Source organism: Drosophila navojoa, chromosome 2, assembly GCF_054131105.1.
Source record: "Drosophila navojoa isolate 15081-1374.11 chromosome 2, UAZ_NAV_1.0, whole genome shotgun sequence".
NCBI lineage: Eukaryota > Metazoa > Arthropoda > Insecta > Diptera > Drosophilidae > Drosophila > Drosophila navojoa.
Genome location: NC_142890.1, coordinates 8,451,997 through 8,467,998, shown reverse-complemented (window position 1 = coordinate 8,467,998; position 16,002 = coordinate 8,451,997). Strand labels below are relative to the sequence as shown.

General features: G+C 43.6%; 3 protein-coding genes across 9 annotated transcripts in view; 2 read left to right on the top strand and 1 right to left on the bottom strand.

Annotated features, from left to right (window-relative positions):
- The first annotated feature begins 51 nt into the window (after window positions 1-51).
- LOC108652231 (uncharacterized) lies at window positions 52-4,612 on the top strand. 2 transcript variants are annotated; one of them, XM_018102362.3, is made up of 8 exons: window positions 52-361; window positions 524-709; window positions 796-917; window positions 982-1,407; window positions 1,474-1,614; window positions 1,674-2,296; window positions 2,359-2,632; window positions 2,978-4,612. In XM_018102362.3, the coding sequence occupies exons 1-8, from the start codon at window positions 237-239 to the stop codon at window positions 3,775-3,777; spliced, it is 2,697 nt and encodes an 898-aa protein (XP_017957851.1). In that variant the 5' UTR covers window positions 52-236; the 3' UTR covers window positions 3,778-4,612. The 2 variants fall into 2 exon arrangements, with proteins under 2 accessions (XP_017957851.1, XP_017957841.1); XM_018102352.3 differs by having other exon boundaries at window positions 2,975-4,612.
- A 92-nt stretch (window positions 4,613-4,704) lies between these two features.
- LOC108652256 (SH3KBP1-binding protein 1) lies at window positions 4,705-8,343 on the bottom strand. The gene is made up of 4 exons (XM_018102398.3): window positions 7,773-8,343; window positions 6,475-7,655; window positions 6,159-6,418; window positions 4,705-6,097 (listed from the first exon to the last, which is right to left on the bottom strand). Exons 1-4 carry the CDS (start codon window positions 7,832-7,834, stop codon window positions 5,243-5,245), a joined length of 2,358 nt encoding a protein of 785 aa, XP_017957887.1. The 5' UTR covers window positions 7,835-8,343; the 3' UTR covers window positions 4,705-5,242.
- Window positions 8,344-10,922: 2,579 nt separating this feature from the next.
- Window positions 10,923-16,002, top strand: part of btsz (bitesize) — a 71,913-nt gene continuing 66,833 nt past the window's right edge. For 2 of the 6 annotated variants that reach the window (XM_030382296.2, XM_089256067.1), the window contains exon 1: window positions 10,927-11,284. The gene's annotated coding sequence lies outside the window, so the exon portion shown is untranslated. Of the gene's footprint in view, window positions 11,285-16,002 lie in introns of all 6 variants that reach the window. The other 4 variants (XM_089256068.1, XM_030382297.2, XM_089256070.1 and 1 more) reach the window with 3 other exon arrangements.

Sequence of the window (16,002 nt, the reverse complement as noted above, 5' to 3'; positions counted from 1 at the left end):
CACACTAAAAGCATTTGGTGTTGCCTGCGTGTGCATATTTCGGGTGAATGGCAAATGGAAAAATCGTAAATAACATTGCAACTGCATCAGCTCTAGCGAAAACTATGTGAAAAATCAGTTGTAATTGTTTAATTGTAAAAGTGCAATGCATTTAGTGACGTCCCATGGGGCAATAAAATCGTGTTATTGTTATCTCTAAGCATACATAGCACATATGTATATACATAAATGTAGGCATGGTTGAGTCTAAAAAATTTGGCAATTTGGAGGCCTACACATATCTCCTTGTGACGCTAAATTTAACGCTAGCACTAGTTGTAATGTTTTTCAATTGTCTCTGCTGCAAAAGAAGGATACCAAAGTAAGTAAATTGGACCACACGCTGTGATTGTAACCCAACTGCCAACACACTCGGACAGCGCTGCACTGCACGGGTGAAAGTTGCGTCCCAGTTCCAGTTGGATGCACGCGCGCCAAAAACATGAATGTACTAATTATATCCAATGTATATGCATTTCTACAGAAATGATATGCTCGGCCTGGAGGGCATGGTGAAGCTGAAGAACCCCGATGAAATAATTGTGGTCAATAGCAACAATGCAAATTCAATTGCGATTGCGGCAGCAACAAGCAACAGCCTGGTAAACAATAGTGAGTCACAAGCAGAGCTGAATGCCTCTACAGTCTCAAATGCTGACTCAGAAAAGAGGTGGGTTCTCAGCTGGTGTTTTTCTGCCGTTCCTATGCAAATGACATTCAATTGCATTAATTGTGTTTATTCCATTCCAATGGCAGATCTAGCACAGCGGCGCATCGCAGCTTGCCCGACATACCCGTGGCGGAGAGCAACGACAATGGCTCGGAATTGTATGAAACGGTTGCCGACAAGCAGCTGGCCAATGCGCATAATCAAAGTCGTACGTATATATCTCCCCTTTGCAAATGTGTACTAATCCCACATCATTATTATGCTCTGAGCAGCACAGCCCAGTTTGAAAAAGCAAACGAGCGTGTCGCAGCACAGCTCCATTAGCCAGGCGGATGACGTGAGCTCGCCGTATTCGCGTGTTAAGGGCTTGCCGCATGATTACGCCAAAGTGCGTGCCACCGAGCATCCATATGCCCAACTCAATGCACCGTCCACCTCTAGCTCAGCTGTAGCAGCAACAACCGCAAAAGCTTCCAGCAGCAAAGCTGCCTGTTCACAGCATGGAACCGACTCACTGCAGCGTGGCTCACAGCTCAACGGCGACTCAACACAGCACCTGAACGATGAGTCGACGTCCCAGGTAGAAATACCAGCAGCATCAGCTATCGCGGGCATGATTTCGGCCAGTCAGGATCTTCCTTATATGACGCCGCCCATTGCAAATCAACATTTTAGTGGCGACTCGCAAGACTCTTCCAGTGAGTGCACTTACATAGACTTTCTTATGGGCGTAGCTTATTATTTAGTGTTTTTATTATTCGCAGAGGGCTACACGAGCATAAGCGTGCGCGAGCCGTTGGCCAATATTCTGGCACAGCAGCCGCCAACGAAGCAGACGGCTAGAAAAACAACGCTTACGCGCGACGTTAATGACTCGCACTATGCAACTGTCTCCGACGATTCAGGTTGGTCATAAAGTGGATTCTCTTAAAATAACTCTGATCTAATCCCTATACATTTGTAGATGAAACCTATGCAGCTATCGAAGATCCCAATAACCGTCATATCCCAAATGCCACCGATATTTATACAAGCGGCTCAGAGACCTATGCACAAATACAGCCGATGCAGGCTAATCCCATCGTAGTGGCCGTTGAGATCAACAGCAGCAGTAGCTTGGCGGCAACAACTGCTGCGGTATCTAACAGCGGGCCATTGAATCACAGCTCTGGCTCTGGGTCGGCACACCGAGTCAGCAGCAACAGCATGGATCACGCAGTGCCCGTTCCTCCGCATATGGACAGTCTGCGCGCCCAAATGCATTCACGGCAAGCATCTTCCTCGTCCTCTGTGTGCAATTTAGGCTCGCCCAAGCCAGAGAAAAGACAGGCGAATTCACCGTTGCCCCCGACACCGAAGGCAAGTCTGAGTCAGTCGCAGGGCTTACATCATCTACATTCAGCGGCGAGCAGTAGCAATCTTACGTCCGGGCGCAGCTCTGTTATCTCTGTAATAGAAGCCGGAGGCGAGGGCAACAGCGATGCGAATGACGTGAGCAATACATCTCCACAGCGCAAGCACAGCAAGAGTCTAAGTCCATCCAAAGATGTTGAGGGCAACAGAAACATCGAGGGCATGTACGCTAAGGTAGGAACTAGACTGGCAGAGGCAGTCAGCTATATTATAAAGATTCCACCATTGTTTTGCAGGTCATGAAAAAGCACAAGTTCTCGTCGCACCAGCCCGAGATGCTTGGGGTGAGTCCCTTGGATAGTGCGGCAGCGGCGCTTCTAATGGAGTCACAAGCTGCAGGCGCTGACAAGAGTCGCTTACGCAGCAACAGTTATACGGCTAAGGATCATGGGTACGAGACGATACCCGCGGATGGCCAAAAGCAGACGCAAACCCAGCTTCCTCATGAGAATCGCAAGTCGGACTGCTACGCGGCTAGCATGCTGCAAAAGGAGCGCCAACAGGAAGCAGGTAATGGACTGCAGTCACTCGCAAACATCAATGTTTCCCAAATACTCTGTCTAACTACCTAATATGCCCAATTTGTCTCCTCTCTTATCTCTTTCCTTGTATCTGGTTTATTTGTTATTTCTTATTCCTTAACCCATGCCACAATTCAGTTGTTTTGCCAAAATGAGAAATTCGCGCGTTTCGACACTTTCGTCAGTTCTTGTTTGGAACTGGCTGTGGTTAGTATGAATAGAATAGATTAGGATTACGCTTCTTAGGCATATGGCTTGAGCTCTTTTATACTTTCGCCAAGGCATATATCATGCGATCTACTAACAATTGCCTTCCTTGTATCGGTTGTAGCAGCTGGGAGTCAGACGCATCACAACAATAGCAGTAGCATCAGCGTTCAGGTTAAACCTAGTTCGCCCAGCACCAGCACAAAGCACTATGAGACTATAAACTGCCCACCGTGTCCGAAACCAAACAGCAACGATCCTGGCTACGAGCAGCTCCAGACGGCGCCCAACGATGATGATGCAAAGAAGTCGGACTATGATCCCAACTATGAGGTGCTGAAGAGTCGCGCCCACTCCGATGACGGCTATGCCAAAGTGCTGGAGAAGAAGCCACCGCCCGACGACGTTGTGGATAGCAGCGTTGTCTATAGCACCATACCTGGCGCCGATGCAAATCACAACTATGCCAGCATCTTGGAGACCAAAGCGCATCTGGTAGCGGTGCCAAATGAGACGGATCACTATGCACGCATTGCTGAGACCGTGACGCTCGCGTCGCCGCTTACGCCCAATTCATCATCCATGGCGACCAGCTTGTCCATGATCACCGTGACCACCAGCACCAGCATGAGCTCACAGCAGACGGTCAGCTCCTCGCAGTATGAATCGCTGACAGGCACGGGCAGCGAGACAGATCCCAACTACGAGTCGGTTTGCTATCTAAATGCCACAACAACAACAACAACCACAGCGACGGCATCAACAACAACCAACAACAGCAGCAACAACAGCAACAGCAACAGCAGCAGCAGCAACCTGGATCACGGCTATGAGCGCCTCGAGTCGGACAACAATACGCAGGCGAACAGCCCGTTGAGTACGCCCAGTGAGCAGCAGTTGGTGGTGGATGATTACTTTCAAGTGTAGCAATAACAACCGTGGGGCTGCAAGCCGTAGTGAGCTGGATCTCGTTGAACTATATTCACAAAGCACACACACACAGACAGACACAGACACAAAGAGACGCACACACACCCTAGCATTTTGTTTTGCCTAGCAATAGTTTTTATTTTTCTTAACGCACATATCACATTGGATGCACAGCAGCAAAGATGGAGACAAAGAATAAATCTTGGATAGGCGTGTGTTGCGTGCATTTTATGCAGCTTCATATCGGCTCGCACTTTAGACCTAGTCTAGCACTAAGTTATATAAATAGCATGAACTTTATGTACAAAGTATTTGTATGTTAAGCTCGATAATACGTGCAAGCGGCATATGACCCCATATGCTTTCATGTCTTATATCTACGTATATATGTGACTATACATATGTATGTATATGTATGTATGTACGACTACATACTATATAATATAAATACCAGTGCGTCCTATTTTATTTAAATTGAATGCAGAACAAAGGCGAGGCGATTTCAATTGATTAGAGCCGCATAGATAAAGCAGAAAGAGATATTAAATAAAGCAAAGAAAACAAAGTGAGCAAATCGAGGGAAGATAACTATATTATAGATTGTATATTTTTTATATGTTGGCATTTTATTTGCTGCTTTTTTACTTTATTGATATCGCCTGTATGTGCAGCCCATTAAATATGATTATATATGTATACAAACATAATAATGTAATACTGGCAGACGAGCCACGACAATGTTAAGAGTTTAATAAACCCACACAAAAACAATTGCAAGTATTCAAGCCACAAAAATCATTAAGCTAAAAGAATAAATTATTGATTACTGTCAGCTGAAATGTTTTAATCTTTACAAATGGAGCTCTGAAAATGCCGAAAAATAACCCTGAATGGGTTTAACTCCGTCATGGTCAATTGAAACAATTTGTTAATATGATATTGATATAGTAGTTTGTATTTATTATATAATCGCATTTACGTTTTACAGTAGCACGAGGAACACACTCAAGACTACACGTGCAACAAGACTGTGTGTACATAGATTCATATAACATATTACGAGCATCAATTGCAATTGCAACCACATCGAGCACAATAGTTACGCATATATATATATATATATATATATATATATGTGTGTGTGTTTTTGTATGTGTATGTGTATGTGTATATGTATATACCTCTGTCAACATATGAGAGATTATTTGATTTAGCTAAATGCCGGATGCAGTCAGTTGGGGCCGGCAGCACCGGAATCCACTGCCGTCACCATATCTGTGCGCGCCGAGTCCGAATGCTTCATGGTATTGGCAATGCGAGATCGCACCAGCCACACGTAGTAGATGAACGCGCACAGTACAAACTGTAGGAATATGTATTGATAGTCAATGATCAAGTTACACCTATGAAATCTTAACGATGAAACGCGCCCGACAAGCGCCGAAACAGCCGCTTCCACGTTTCATTCATTCATGCCGTCGGCTGGCTGAGCCATTGCCGCTGCGTCCATGTCGACACCAGCGGCCGCTGGCAGCTGTTGCTGCAGCGGCATCATCAGCATTGCCTGTGGCGGCGCTGGCAATGGTTGCTGCTGCGCCTGAGCCAGGAATGAGGACGGCGGCAGCGGCGGCGGTTGGCTGGCTATTGTTTGCTGCTGCTGCTGCTGCTGCTGCTGGCTCTGGTCTCGATTCAGCAGCGCAATGTTACTAGCCTTCATGCGGGCTATAGAGGTGGCCAGGCCGCCTCCCATAGCCGATAGACACGGTGACATACAAGGTGTTGAGCATGATGAATTGCTGATTTCACACTGGTCAAGTAGGCGGAGAAGCTCGTTTGTGTCGGGTCCGCCCGAAGTTTTCTGCTGCGGCTCATCCTTTAAATGCAGCGCCAGTGCTGTAGTTAGGTCCCACATTTGTATCGCGCCATTGCAATGGCCGGTGAGTATGAAGCATGACCCCATACGTGAGGACACCTCACACTCGTGCACACAGAATGCCGATATGGTCGAACCATCCACGGAGCGTATGACACACACCCGATCTCCATTCGAGGCCTGACGCACATACAGCTGATTCGTCTCGGGCACCACCTTTTGCACGAATATCATGTCATCGTAATCGCCGTAAGGGCCGAAATCATTGCCCGCCGCATAGCTGTAGTTGCTATCGATGGCCTCCAGTGAGACAATTTTGAAGGAAGCCTCCGGTGTGGAGCCCGGCTGAGTGGAGAGCATGCCACGAAAGCGCGTCAGGCTCCAGGTGCGTACATGGTGATATTCGCTGCACACCGATACTAAATAACGCTCGGACAGCATGACCTATGGGAAGATCGAATGATTAATGTTGAGACTCCCTTGAGCATATTCAATCAAGTCTTGCCTTTGTAATGGGGCTCTGATGCACAAAGAATGTCTCGAACAGATGTGGACCATGCCCGGCCGTTTCGGGATGCTGGACAATGATGCGCACTGCGCCCGATTTGGTGCCGTAGGCGATCTCTATCCAGTTGCCGCTGAAATTCGACGTCTTTGGCGTTAGATAAACGGATATGGCTGTGATGGGGTCCATGTTGACATCTTTATACAGTTCGGTAACCAGCAAATCGTTGTCCTTCATCCGCAGCGGAAACTTTTGCATATCTTCAGAAAAGATCACTTGTTAAGAGAGGCGGCTCGCTTGGGCTTTATCTACTTACCTATATAGTATATGGAGCCGTTGTTGCATCCGAGCAGCAAGAACGAGCCTGCTGAGTCGAAGGAGAGCACTGGCACCAGGTCTTGTATCTGCCAGTGCTGTGTCATGGCATGCCAGACGCCAATTTTGCCAGAGGAGGAGAGCGCCACCAGCTGGCTGCCAATGAAGAACAGATACTCCACACGCACATTGAGATTGAAGGTGCCAATGTCGGACTTGTGGCCACCCTCTTGTATGCTCCACAAGCGTATCTGGCTGCCATAGGAAATGGCAATCATTTTACTTGGCATCGGCTCGGCCGTAGATGTGTTCACCTTGGAGTTAATGGCGATGCGCTCGATGGCGGCATCGATGTGTGGCGAAGTGAAAACCTGCTGCCAGCCATTGGAGTCCTTGACCCGATAGCAGGTGACAAAATGCGCATAGGCCACCGCAATCCAGTTCTGGTGTGCCTTGATGATTTGCACGCGCAGCGGGGGCGTCCAATTCGAGCTCTGGGTGGGGCTAAATACTAGACCCACTTCGTTCCGTATCACCTTGTTCAAGTCAGCCGACGAGTTGCGTGAGTGGCGCATAAAGTCTAGCGAAGCGTTGCGCGAGTGCCCACCCACTGGATTCCACGCGGCTGGCGGAGCAACAGGTGCTGCATTGGAGCTAGAGGCGCTGTTCGACGCGCGTCCACAGCGCAAATCCCACGATGAGTTGCGTGAATGTGACGACGAGTGTCGCGAAGAGGATGACGACGTCTCTGGCACACGCACCATGGAACCAGGTCGTGCTGCGCCTGATGAAGTGGGAAGGGGTTCCATGGGACTGCTTGTTGAGGCAGTTTCCACAGTGGCCTGCAACGCGTCGTTGGGCGGCATGGCGGGTGCCGCGAGATATCCATAGAAGAGTACATCTCCGCACGAGGAGTGATTCAAATCCTCGCACAAGGCCAGACGCTTGGTCAGTGGTGTAATCCCATAATACTCTGCCTCATGACGCAGAGCACGAATCTCACAGTTCTTAATATCAATGTCTTTGGTCCGCAAGTAGTTCAAAATGATGGAGAACAGCGTCGGATCGCGATCAATGAAGATGGCGTTGTGCTCATCTCTCAAGCTCGAGATGCGGCCACTCAGAAGTGCCGTAAAGAAGGTGTCCGGTATCCATGTTAGCGTTTGCCGTGACGTGGAGAAGCTGCAGTTCCATGGAAGGGGAAAGAGATAGTGATATAGAGAGGGGTAGGGGGGGTTTTCCCACAGATTTTTGTTTTGCATGCGTCATCAAAGCTAACGTTTCAATTGTTTCACTCACCGTTGACCGCCCACATTTAGATTAACCAAATCACTGCTTGCACTGTGCATAAAGTAGGACATGCCAATAACTATTTAACAGCTGACGCCGCGGCGGCAGCAGCGTCCCCAACACAATTCAATAATCTCTTTATGTGGCTTCGATTTGTTGCCGCCGTTCGGGGCCTGCTGACTGCTGACCCGTTGGCGACTGCAGCTGCAGTGACAACGACTGTTGCTGTTGGCTTCCGTCAAGCGCTGCGCAGCGGGCAGAACTTATAATTCGTTTAAAATGAGACGACGGCCACTTTATTTTTGGAACTACGTTTTCTTTTATTTGCTGCACCACTATACATAAATTTTATACATACACTTCTTCACCCACATACGCACATACATATGTACGTACATACATATGTGCAAATGCTTGTAAATGCTTTGGAGTGAGTGTTTTTGTTGACGTTGTTGCTTATCGCTGCGAATGGTACACAACATTGTTGCGGACATCTGGCAACGCCGCGTGGCGCTTACTGCATTTCAAAGAACCCAGCAGGAAATTTGAGCCTGAACTAAGCTGAATTTTGAATGTTTATGCTAGTGCAGAAACTAGGTGAAAATATTAAAAAAAAAACTTGGTTGCCTTGATTTTAATTAGAATAGTAGTAGATAATATATAATGAGTTTACCTCAACAGAAACCTTCTAGTGTAAGGTGTGTAGAAACTGCCCTTCCTTCATGTTTTAGGGCTGTCACGAAAAAGGCTAATTCAGCAGATTTTTATGGTCTATGTGCATTTTACACGGACAAGCAGCGCATAAACCGCAAGAGGCGTGGCATACCATCTTTGTGGGTGGCTCGCACATATGGCGGGAATGAACCGACAAATGATAACGACACTCGCGCAAACAACAATAAAGGAAAATCGAGTAAATGAAAGAAATAACGGTGGCAAAATGTGTAACAAGTAACAAAACGCACGCACAAGCACACACACACGCACACCCACTGCCTGCTATACCCCGCCTACCACCTTTCGGCCCTACCCCTTGCGACTCATCGGTTTGTTTGGATAAGAAGCTTCAAGCGCTAACCAAATGCGAACAAATGTTTAGCTGTGCGTGCTTAGATGTGCTTGTGTGTGTGTTGTTCGTGTGTGTGTGTGTGCACAGCATATTAAAGTGAGCCAATTTTGGCGCGTTTTCTGCTAATACGTTTTGCTTATGTGCCCTGTGCTCCGAAGTTGAACGAGTTTTTGCATTAATCATAAATAATATACATGGAGCACCAGATGAACTAAAAACGTTGTGGTGAAAACACATTGCCATATTACACATTCGATATTAATAATAAATATTGCAAGATAAATTTCTGAAATAAAGTTCTTTTATTGTTAGCTCAATGAGCTAATACACTACATAAAAGCTTCTTACTATATATTTAAGTTGGTTCTATATTTTCTAAGCTTTACTAACTAAAGAGTATCTGTCTGTCGATCTCGCAAACCCCTTTGTGATTTGACTTGTCGCTTACCTTGATTGCCACGCAATTTTCAACAAAAGCCAAAAAAGAAAAATTGCAATTTGCTTGGATATATACACAGATGTCCATTCATAATTTCATTTTTATTTTCACGCATGTATGTATGTACATATTTTCGTATATGTAAATATATCTCTGTTGGCCACATACGTCACCTTAATGCTCCGGGTGTTAATTGTTAATCCTTGTTGAGACCCTTTTTTTTTGCTGTGCTTTCCAGTTTGTTTTTTGTTGGCTGGCTGGCGCCAGGCTTAATTTCTTGAATGGCAAACGCTCTTATCTGGCCTCTTGTGCGCTGCGTAATTAATTGAATGTGTATATGTATGTACGTACATATACATATATATGTATATCTATATGTATACAAATATATACATTTGCCAGAGCATTTTGACTGCTGTAGCCATTGTCAAAGGCCGCTCCGCACGTGCTGCAGTCGCTGTGGAGCAGCCTAATGATTAATTACAATTTAATTTGTTTGCCATTTGGTTGGGCTCTCGATGTACCGTGGTTCGCAAATGAATGAAATGAGCGTTGTCTAAAGTGTAATGCAAGTATTGAGTGTGTTTTTATAGGTCCCACAGCACAGTGTGCGCATGGGTTCAGAGCGAGTTAATTGTTTTTTCATTTTGTTTTCATTCTGTTTCAGCATTACCTTTACCATTGTTTGCTTCCTCAGTCAAAATATACTAATTTGCTGGTGCCTTTTTGGCTTATAAGGCCGCGCAGTGCATCGCTTTCTTTTTATCTTCTCTTCAATAGGAATACTTAAAAATTTAAAGCCGCAATTCAATTATATTCCTCTAATAGCTCATCATTTACCGTCTTTTGAAAAAAGGGAAGTAAAAAAAAAATAACAGTTGAGAAATGAGTTGTACTTTGTGTTTGGTCTAACATGAAATTAACTCATTCGTTGCGGCCTACGCTAACAAAAGGCGCAAAGCATACACACAAAAGACACACACATAGAAAGACAGGCGCTCTGAGCCTGAGGTCAAGCGACGCCATTTTTCAGACAGCCAAACAAAAACTTTGCTTCAAGTGCTTCTTGCAATGCCATTATTAAATGTGTGTATGGGGCTGTGTGTGCCTGTGTTGGTGTAGCACATGCTATTCCCGCAAAGAAAACATAAACAAACGCCCACACACAGCACACAGCGTGGCGTAAAAGCTTCCAAACGTGCCAACAAAACTATGTCACGAAAGCTTTTACGCGTAACTTAATGAGCATTGTCTAAATGCGATGACGAGCATAGAGGCGCAACAGTTTTGAGGGTGTGCGCAGCACGGCAACACTGGCCGCTCTCACAGCAGGGCGCTCTCTCGCTCGCTCGCTCGCTCTGTCTGTCGCTCTCTCTATGTTGGAGCAACAGTTAAAGGCGCTGTTGCTCTCACCCTTCGCGCGGCCCAGACAAAGCCTTGCCGCTATGCTGCTCTACCTGAAATCATTACCCATACAGAAACTTCTATCTGTGTGTCAGTCAGTCAGTGCAGCAGCAGCGCTGCCAGCGTCGACGCGTCGTCTCTGTGTGTCTGCTTGTTTGTGGGTGCGTGTGAGTGTGTGTGAGTGTTTGTGTTTGTATCGCTGCTTGGGCATCCAGGACCTACTGCGCTTTGTAGGCCGTTGGCGTTTCAGTGCCTGGATTCCTGTTGCCCAGTTCACATCGTGCCAAGCGGAGTGCGCGTTGTGTGGAGCAGTGTTGTAAAAGTCGCGAAGTTAAGTACCGTTTAATTTTTGTATATTTATTAAATGGCTCAGCGCGTATTCGTATGTGTCAGCTACTCTTTGTAGCTACAGCCACGTGCGCTTATTACAAAAAATACAAAAGAATAAAAAATGTTTCTAAGTCCGAAGAGATGAGATTTTTGCGTTAAGTGCGTGTATCATAAAAAATACAGCAAAATAAAAAGCAAATACAACAACATCAACAACAACAACAAGAACTGGAGCACGTTTATGGGGCAATAAACTTTGTGTAATACATTCAGGAATTGGTATGTCCTAGAGAACGTACACTCAGCCACCGCCACGTATTCATAATTAGATGTAAACTAACATAATCACAAGAGAAAAATAAAGGCAAAAAAAAAAAGACAATAAAAAAGAAAACTTGAGCATCGATATTCAATTATGCGTGCCCTTGCACATTTTTCCCATTTTCCACGCCATCGCACAATGTAGTAGTCGCATGGCACCTCGGCTTGCCCGCTCCCCTCCATCGTCCACGGCCGGAGTCGAGTTTTTGGTCCACTGTGAGATGTCTGCTCCAGCGTACATCCTTTTAGGTGTTTTAGGTTTGTGTGTCTGCTATGTGCTCTATCTGGTTTGCTTTCATCTTCAATTTCCGTTGCGCACTCGCGCTTCTGCCATTCCCATGACCGTTGTCGCTGGCGACGGCGTCTTTTGCACATAAAATGCCAAAGAAAATTACAACTTATTGAGTTGCAAAGCGCGCACACACAAGCAACAGGAGCGCACACACACACACACACACATGCATACGTAAACGTACACAGAGACATAGTGCCCCCTCGGGTGCGTGCCGCAGTTTGTGAGTTTGTCTTTAGCATCGCCAGCGTCTCCATTTGCATGCCTTGACGAAAGCCGTCTGCACCTATCTATGTGTATGTGTGTGTGTGTGTGCGTGTGTGTGATACATATGCTTAAACTTATGTGACGACTGCCCAGGCTCAGTGATAGTAGACAGACGCTGCTGGTTAACCTGCAACCGCACTCCTGACCACCACGTTGGGTGGCTGCGGTCGTTGACTTGACAAGGAGTCTAAATATGAGAGCTTAAATTATTAAATATTTCAAGCTTAAAAATTGAATCCTCATATTTAATGATTCAAACCAAGCATCAATTTATATATTATATGTAGCATAAATATATCCTGGCGTATCCACTTTTATATCTATGTAGATATGGTGCTTAGCTTGCTTAAGCGAAATCAAAAATGCTTTGCTTAGTAATCTAATCCCAATGTCAACTATCTGGCAACTCTGTTTGCTCAAGTCATTAGTGCAATAGCTACTACTATTTCGATGCTGTCTACTACAATTTGCGTATGAAAACTACCTTTTCGTGCAGCTGGCGCAGTTGATGCCGCTGCTATTACCGTGTTTGTGCCTTTTGCAACACGTTGCCATTAATACGTACTTCCCTTGACACTTGTGAGCCAATAAACTTGAAAAAAGAGCAACAGTTGCGGCACACTGACTTACGGCACACACACGTGCACAAGCGCCTCACACACACGCACACACACACACACACAGGCATACACACGCATTAGCCGAACGCAGACTTCGTTATTTGTACGAGCTGCTGGCTCGCGACTCGCCTCGCATTGGCAACATCCAAACTTTGTTGAGCCGCACATAACGCAGATGTCCTTTGCCGTGGCCGCCTCGCTTAGTCGTTCAGTCGCTTAGTCGCTCAGCTTGTTCGCCAGTCGCGCCGGCTTTTCACGTAGCTAACGAGACGTACGTAAATTGTTTGTGGGGTTGAGAAACGCTTCAGTTGTCGATGGCACGCATGCTGTGATATGTTAATTTTCGTCTTTGGCAACACTTAGAAAACAATTAGTGCCGTTAGTTTGGGCGTGTTACGCCCCCGTGCGCTACATGAACGTGCTGTTCCTGCTTTTCCCGCTGCAGCCAAATGGCAAGTGAAAAGTTTTAATTGTCTGCGTATTCTCATTGAGAAACTTTCACCTGTGTGTGCTCCGGCGTGTCTATCTGTGTGTGCGCGTGTGTGTGTGTGGTTGTTGCTTTTGTATATATTACTTAATATTCATGCTCATCTCGGCAGTTTTTACAGAAAGTTGTGGCGCTCAACTGCTGCCATTCAGCCGCGATATTGTTATAATAAGCAAAACGAAACTTGTTTGCCTTTTGTATTTCTGCATTTATGATGATTATTTTCTTTTTTTTTATAGCTGCTATGTTTTGTTTTTGCTCTGTTATTGTTTACTTTGCCCATCATTTCTGCTTTTCTTATTAAAATTATTTGACGGTTGCATTAGTTCCATTCTCTCGAATTGCTCTTTTCGTCCAAGGACAGCACTTTTATTTATTTAAATTTTATTGTATTTCCGACAATGAACATTTTTCATTTACCTTTCGCATCTTTCTTTTATTTTTATTTTTTTTGCGAGAAAAACACGTATTTTGCATTTTTTATGAACTACTTCTGTAAGATTTTGGTCTGTCTTGTGTCCATAAATATACTCGGCCAAGTACACACACACACACACAGCTACAAGGATATTTTATTGTTATTTTAGCATTTTATTGTTTTCTCTCCAGCACGAATTGCCATCAACTCCGATTGTAAAATGCTTTAAAAGCTGCTTTAAAAGATCGTTGGCCATGTCGCAGGGTAAAATCAGAGAGGAGAGGAAGGGCCAAAACTGTTGCCTACTTTTTGGGGCAGCATTGTGTGCCAATTACTTGAATGGAGTATACAAAAGGTTTTGTGTGAAATTATGAGGAATTTATTTAACATCTATTTGCATGCTTACTTGTCGAACAAATTTATATTTTCCTATTTTCTGCTCATCTGATTTAATTTACAAAATTTGTGAGCATCAAATTTGTTTGCAATAATTTCTAAAATGTTTGCACGTGCACAATGCTTTTAATTAAGTTTATATTCTCGTGTTTCTCTTATTCATCATTCTATACACACATGATACACTATAATTGAATTCATTCGCCACAGAGCTGCACCGAAACAAATATTTTGCAAAAAAAATTATGTTGAAATTGAAAGTTTTTTACTAAAACTTTTTGCAATTTCTGCAGAAATTTAATTTCAACTGCCAACAGATTTTTTCTTGAATGACTACCGAAGTTGAAATGAAAATTCTAAAAATAAATATCAAAAAGTTTAAATTTAATATTTTTGGAGAGATAGTTACAAAATTCTCGCAGAGGTAATAAAAGATTAACCACATTTTACGCGAAAGCCGCACTCACTTCTCATTAGGGGCTGCTAGCAAAAGTCGTGTTAAATTTTTGGGTTAATTTCAATAGTTTATGACTTCTCTGTGTTGGTATTGTCTTAGTGCGTGTGTGTGCGTGTGTCACGTATAACTGTCACTTAAATGAGCCGAGTTGTAAACTTAATTTGCAACTGGAAGAGTGCTGCACGTTAGCTGGAAAGCAAGCCGAAAAGTTAAATGCGATAGCACATTTAGTCGAAAGCCAAAAAACTTTTGCGCTTCTTCGGAAATTTATATGGCTTACGGCTTTAAATTTGAAATTCGGGTCATGTTCTGAACAGTCGTTTGGCTTAATTTAATGTTTCGCCTTAAGGCACTGGGCGAGGCACAAGCTTTTCAATTAATTATGTTATATGTGTTTACACACATCTTAATCAACAGAAATTTAACAACTTTTAAGCTGGCAAACAGTGCAGAAATTTATATATTTCACGTCATTGTGGCAACGAATAGAATTGAGACTCAATGGGGTGCTGTGCGTGTAATTAGGACTTAATTAATGTGAAAATCGATTATATGGCAGCTGGAACTTTGCACTTGTCCCTAATGACACACACACACACACACACATACATCCTTATAATTCATTAGATTTCGTCTGCTCGAATTTTGGAACAATAGAATTGGCAAACAATTTCGAGGCGTGTCGCATGGGCGTGGCACATACTGTTAATTAATCATTAGTAAGCACACATACGAATCGAATGGGGAAGAAACGACGATTTATGTGCAAAGCATCGGCAGTCGATATAATATTCCATTACATTTAATCTTCTTTTACTGAATGAGTAAATTGTATGAAATTTCTTTTCAAAATTCTCACTTATTGTTGTAATTACTGTGCTCCCAATGTATTTTCCTTGTATGCTAAATTCCAGCGAAATTCTGATGGGTTCTGCAATATCAAAAACTTTCTCATTTTTGTGTTCACTAACTATAATAGAAAACAATCTGTTGTGTTGTTGCCAATGAAAATCGCTAACAGAGTGGAAAAGTTTCTTCATTGTAATACGAATTCATTAAACAAACTCTAACAAACTCAGGTAAATTTGCGATGCGTCAAGAACTCAGCCATGAAATTATTTTTAATGAGCATTACAATGGAATTTGATTTATGTATGTACATCAAGGCTTGATTACCACCCAAACAGGCTTCAACATATGTTTTTTTTTTCCAATGAATTTTCCAGTGTTGTTGAAATACCGAATGCTCTAAGGATAGCAGCATGACGCTGGCATTTGATTGTTGTAGTCATTAAATAATTAGTCTGTCCACAATGGCTGCGTTTGTCTGTTTATCAATCATTATGGCAGTTTATCAATAAGTATGCCTTTAATGCTTTCAATCAGTTCCGAAATCAAAAATCAATTAATCAGCATGAGTTTGTTTGACAATCCATCAGGCAGGCAGTCAGTCAATCAGTCGGAACAAATAGTTAAGTTATGATTGTGTTTAATATCACAAATTAATTGATACTATTATTTAGTTCATATTATTAATATCGTATTTATTCATTTTTTTATTGTTTTTATATAAATATTTAAAGTTTTATATTAAGTAGAAAATATCTATATGCTTGACTTTGCGATATCATTAGGAATTATTTATATAATTTATATTTATATAATAAATCTGGATTAATTCTTTCTAATTCTAACGATTTTTACTATTTATACACTAAACCCAATAAAAAAGAAAAGTC

What these genes read in the sequence shown, in the direction of transcription:
- LOC108652231 (XM_018102352.3), top strand. Translation starts at nt 237, where the DNA reads ATGGTTGAGTCTAAAAAATTTGGCAATTTGGAGGCCTACACATATCTC. An exon ending in AACTGTCTCCGACGATTCAG is followed by an intron (nt 1,615 to 1,673) that starts GTTGGTCATAAA and finishes ATACATTTGTAG; the next exon opens with ATGAAACCTATGCAGCTATC. An exon ending in TCGAGGGCATGTACGCTAAG is followed by an intron (nt 2,297 to 2,358) that starts GTAGGAACTAGA and finishes ATTGTTTTGCAG; the next exon opens with GTCATGAAAAAGCACAAGTT.
- LOC108652256 (XM_018102398.3), bottom strand. Translation starts at nt 7,834, where the DNA reads ATGTCCTACTTTATGCACAGTGCAAGCAGTGATTTGGTTAATCTAAAT. An exon ending in CTAAATGTGGGCGGTCAACG is followed by an intron (nt 7,656 to 7,772) that starts GTGAGTGAAACA and finishes ATGGAACTGCAG; the next exon opens with CTTCTCCACGTCACGGCAAA. An exon ending in CGGCTCCATATACTATATAG is followed by an intron (nt 6,419 to 6,474) that starts GTAAGTAGATAA and finishes TCTTTTCTGAAG; the next exon opens with ATATGCAAAAGTTTCCGCTG.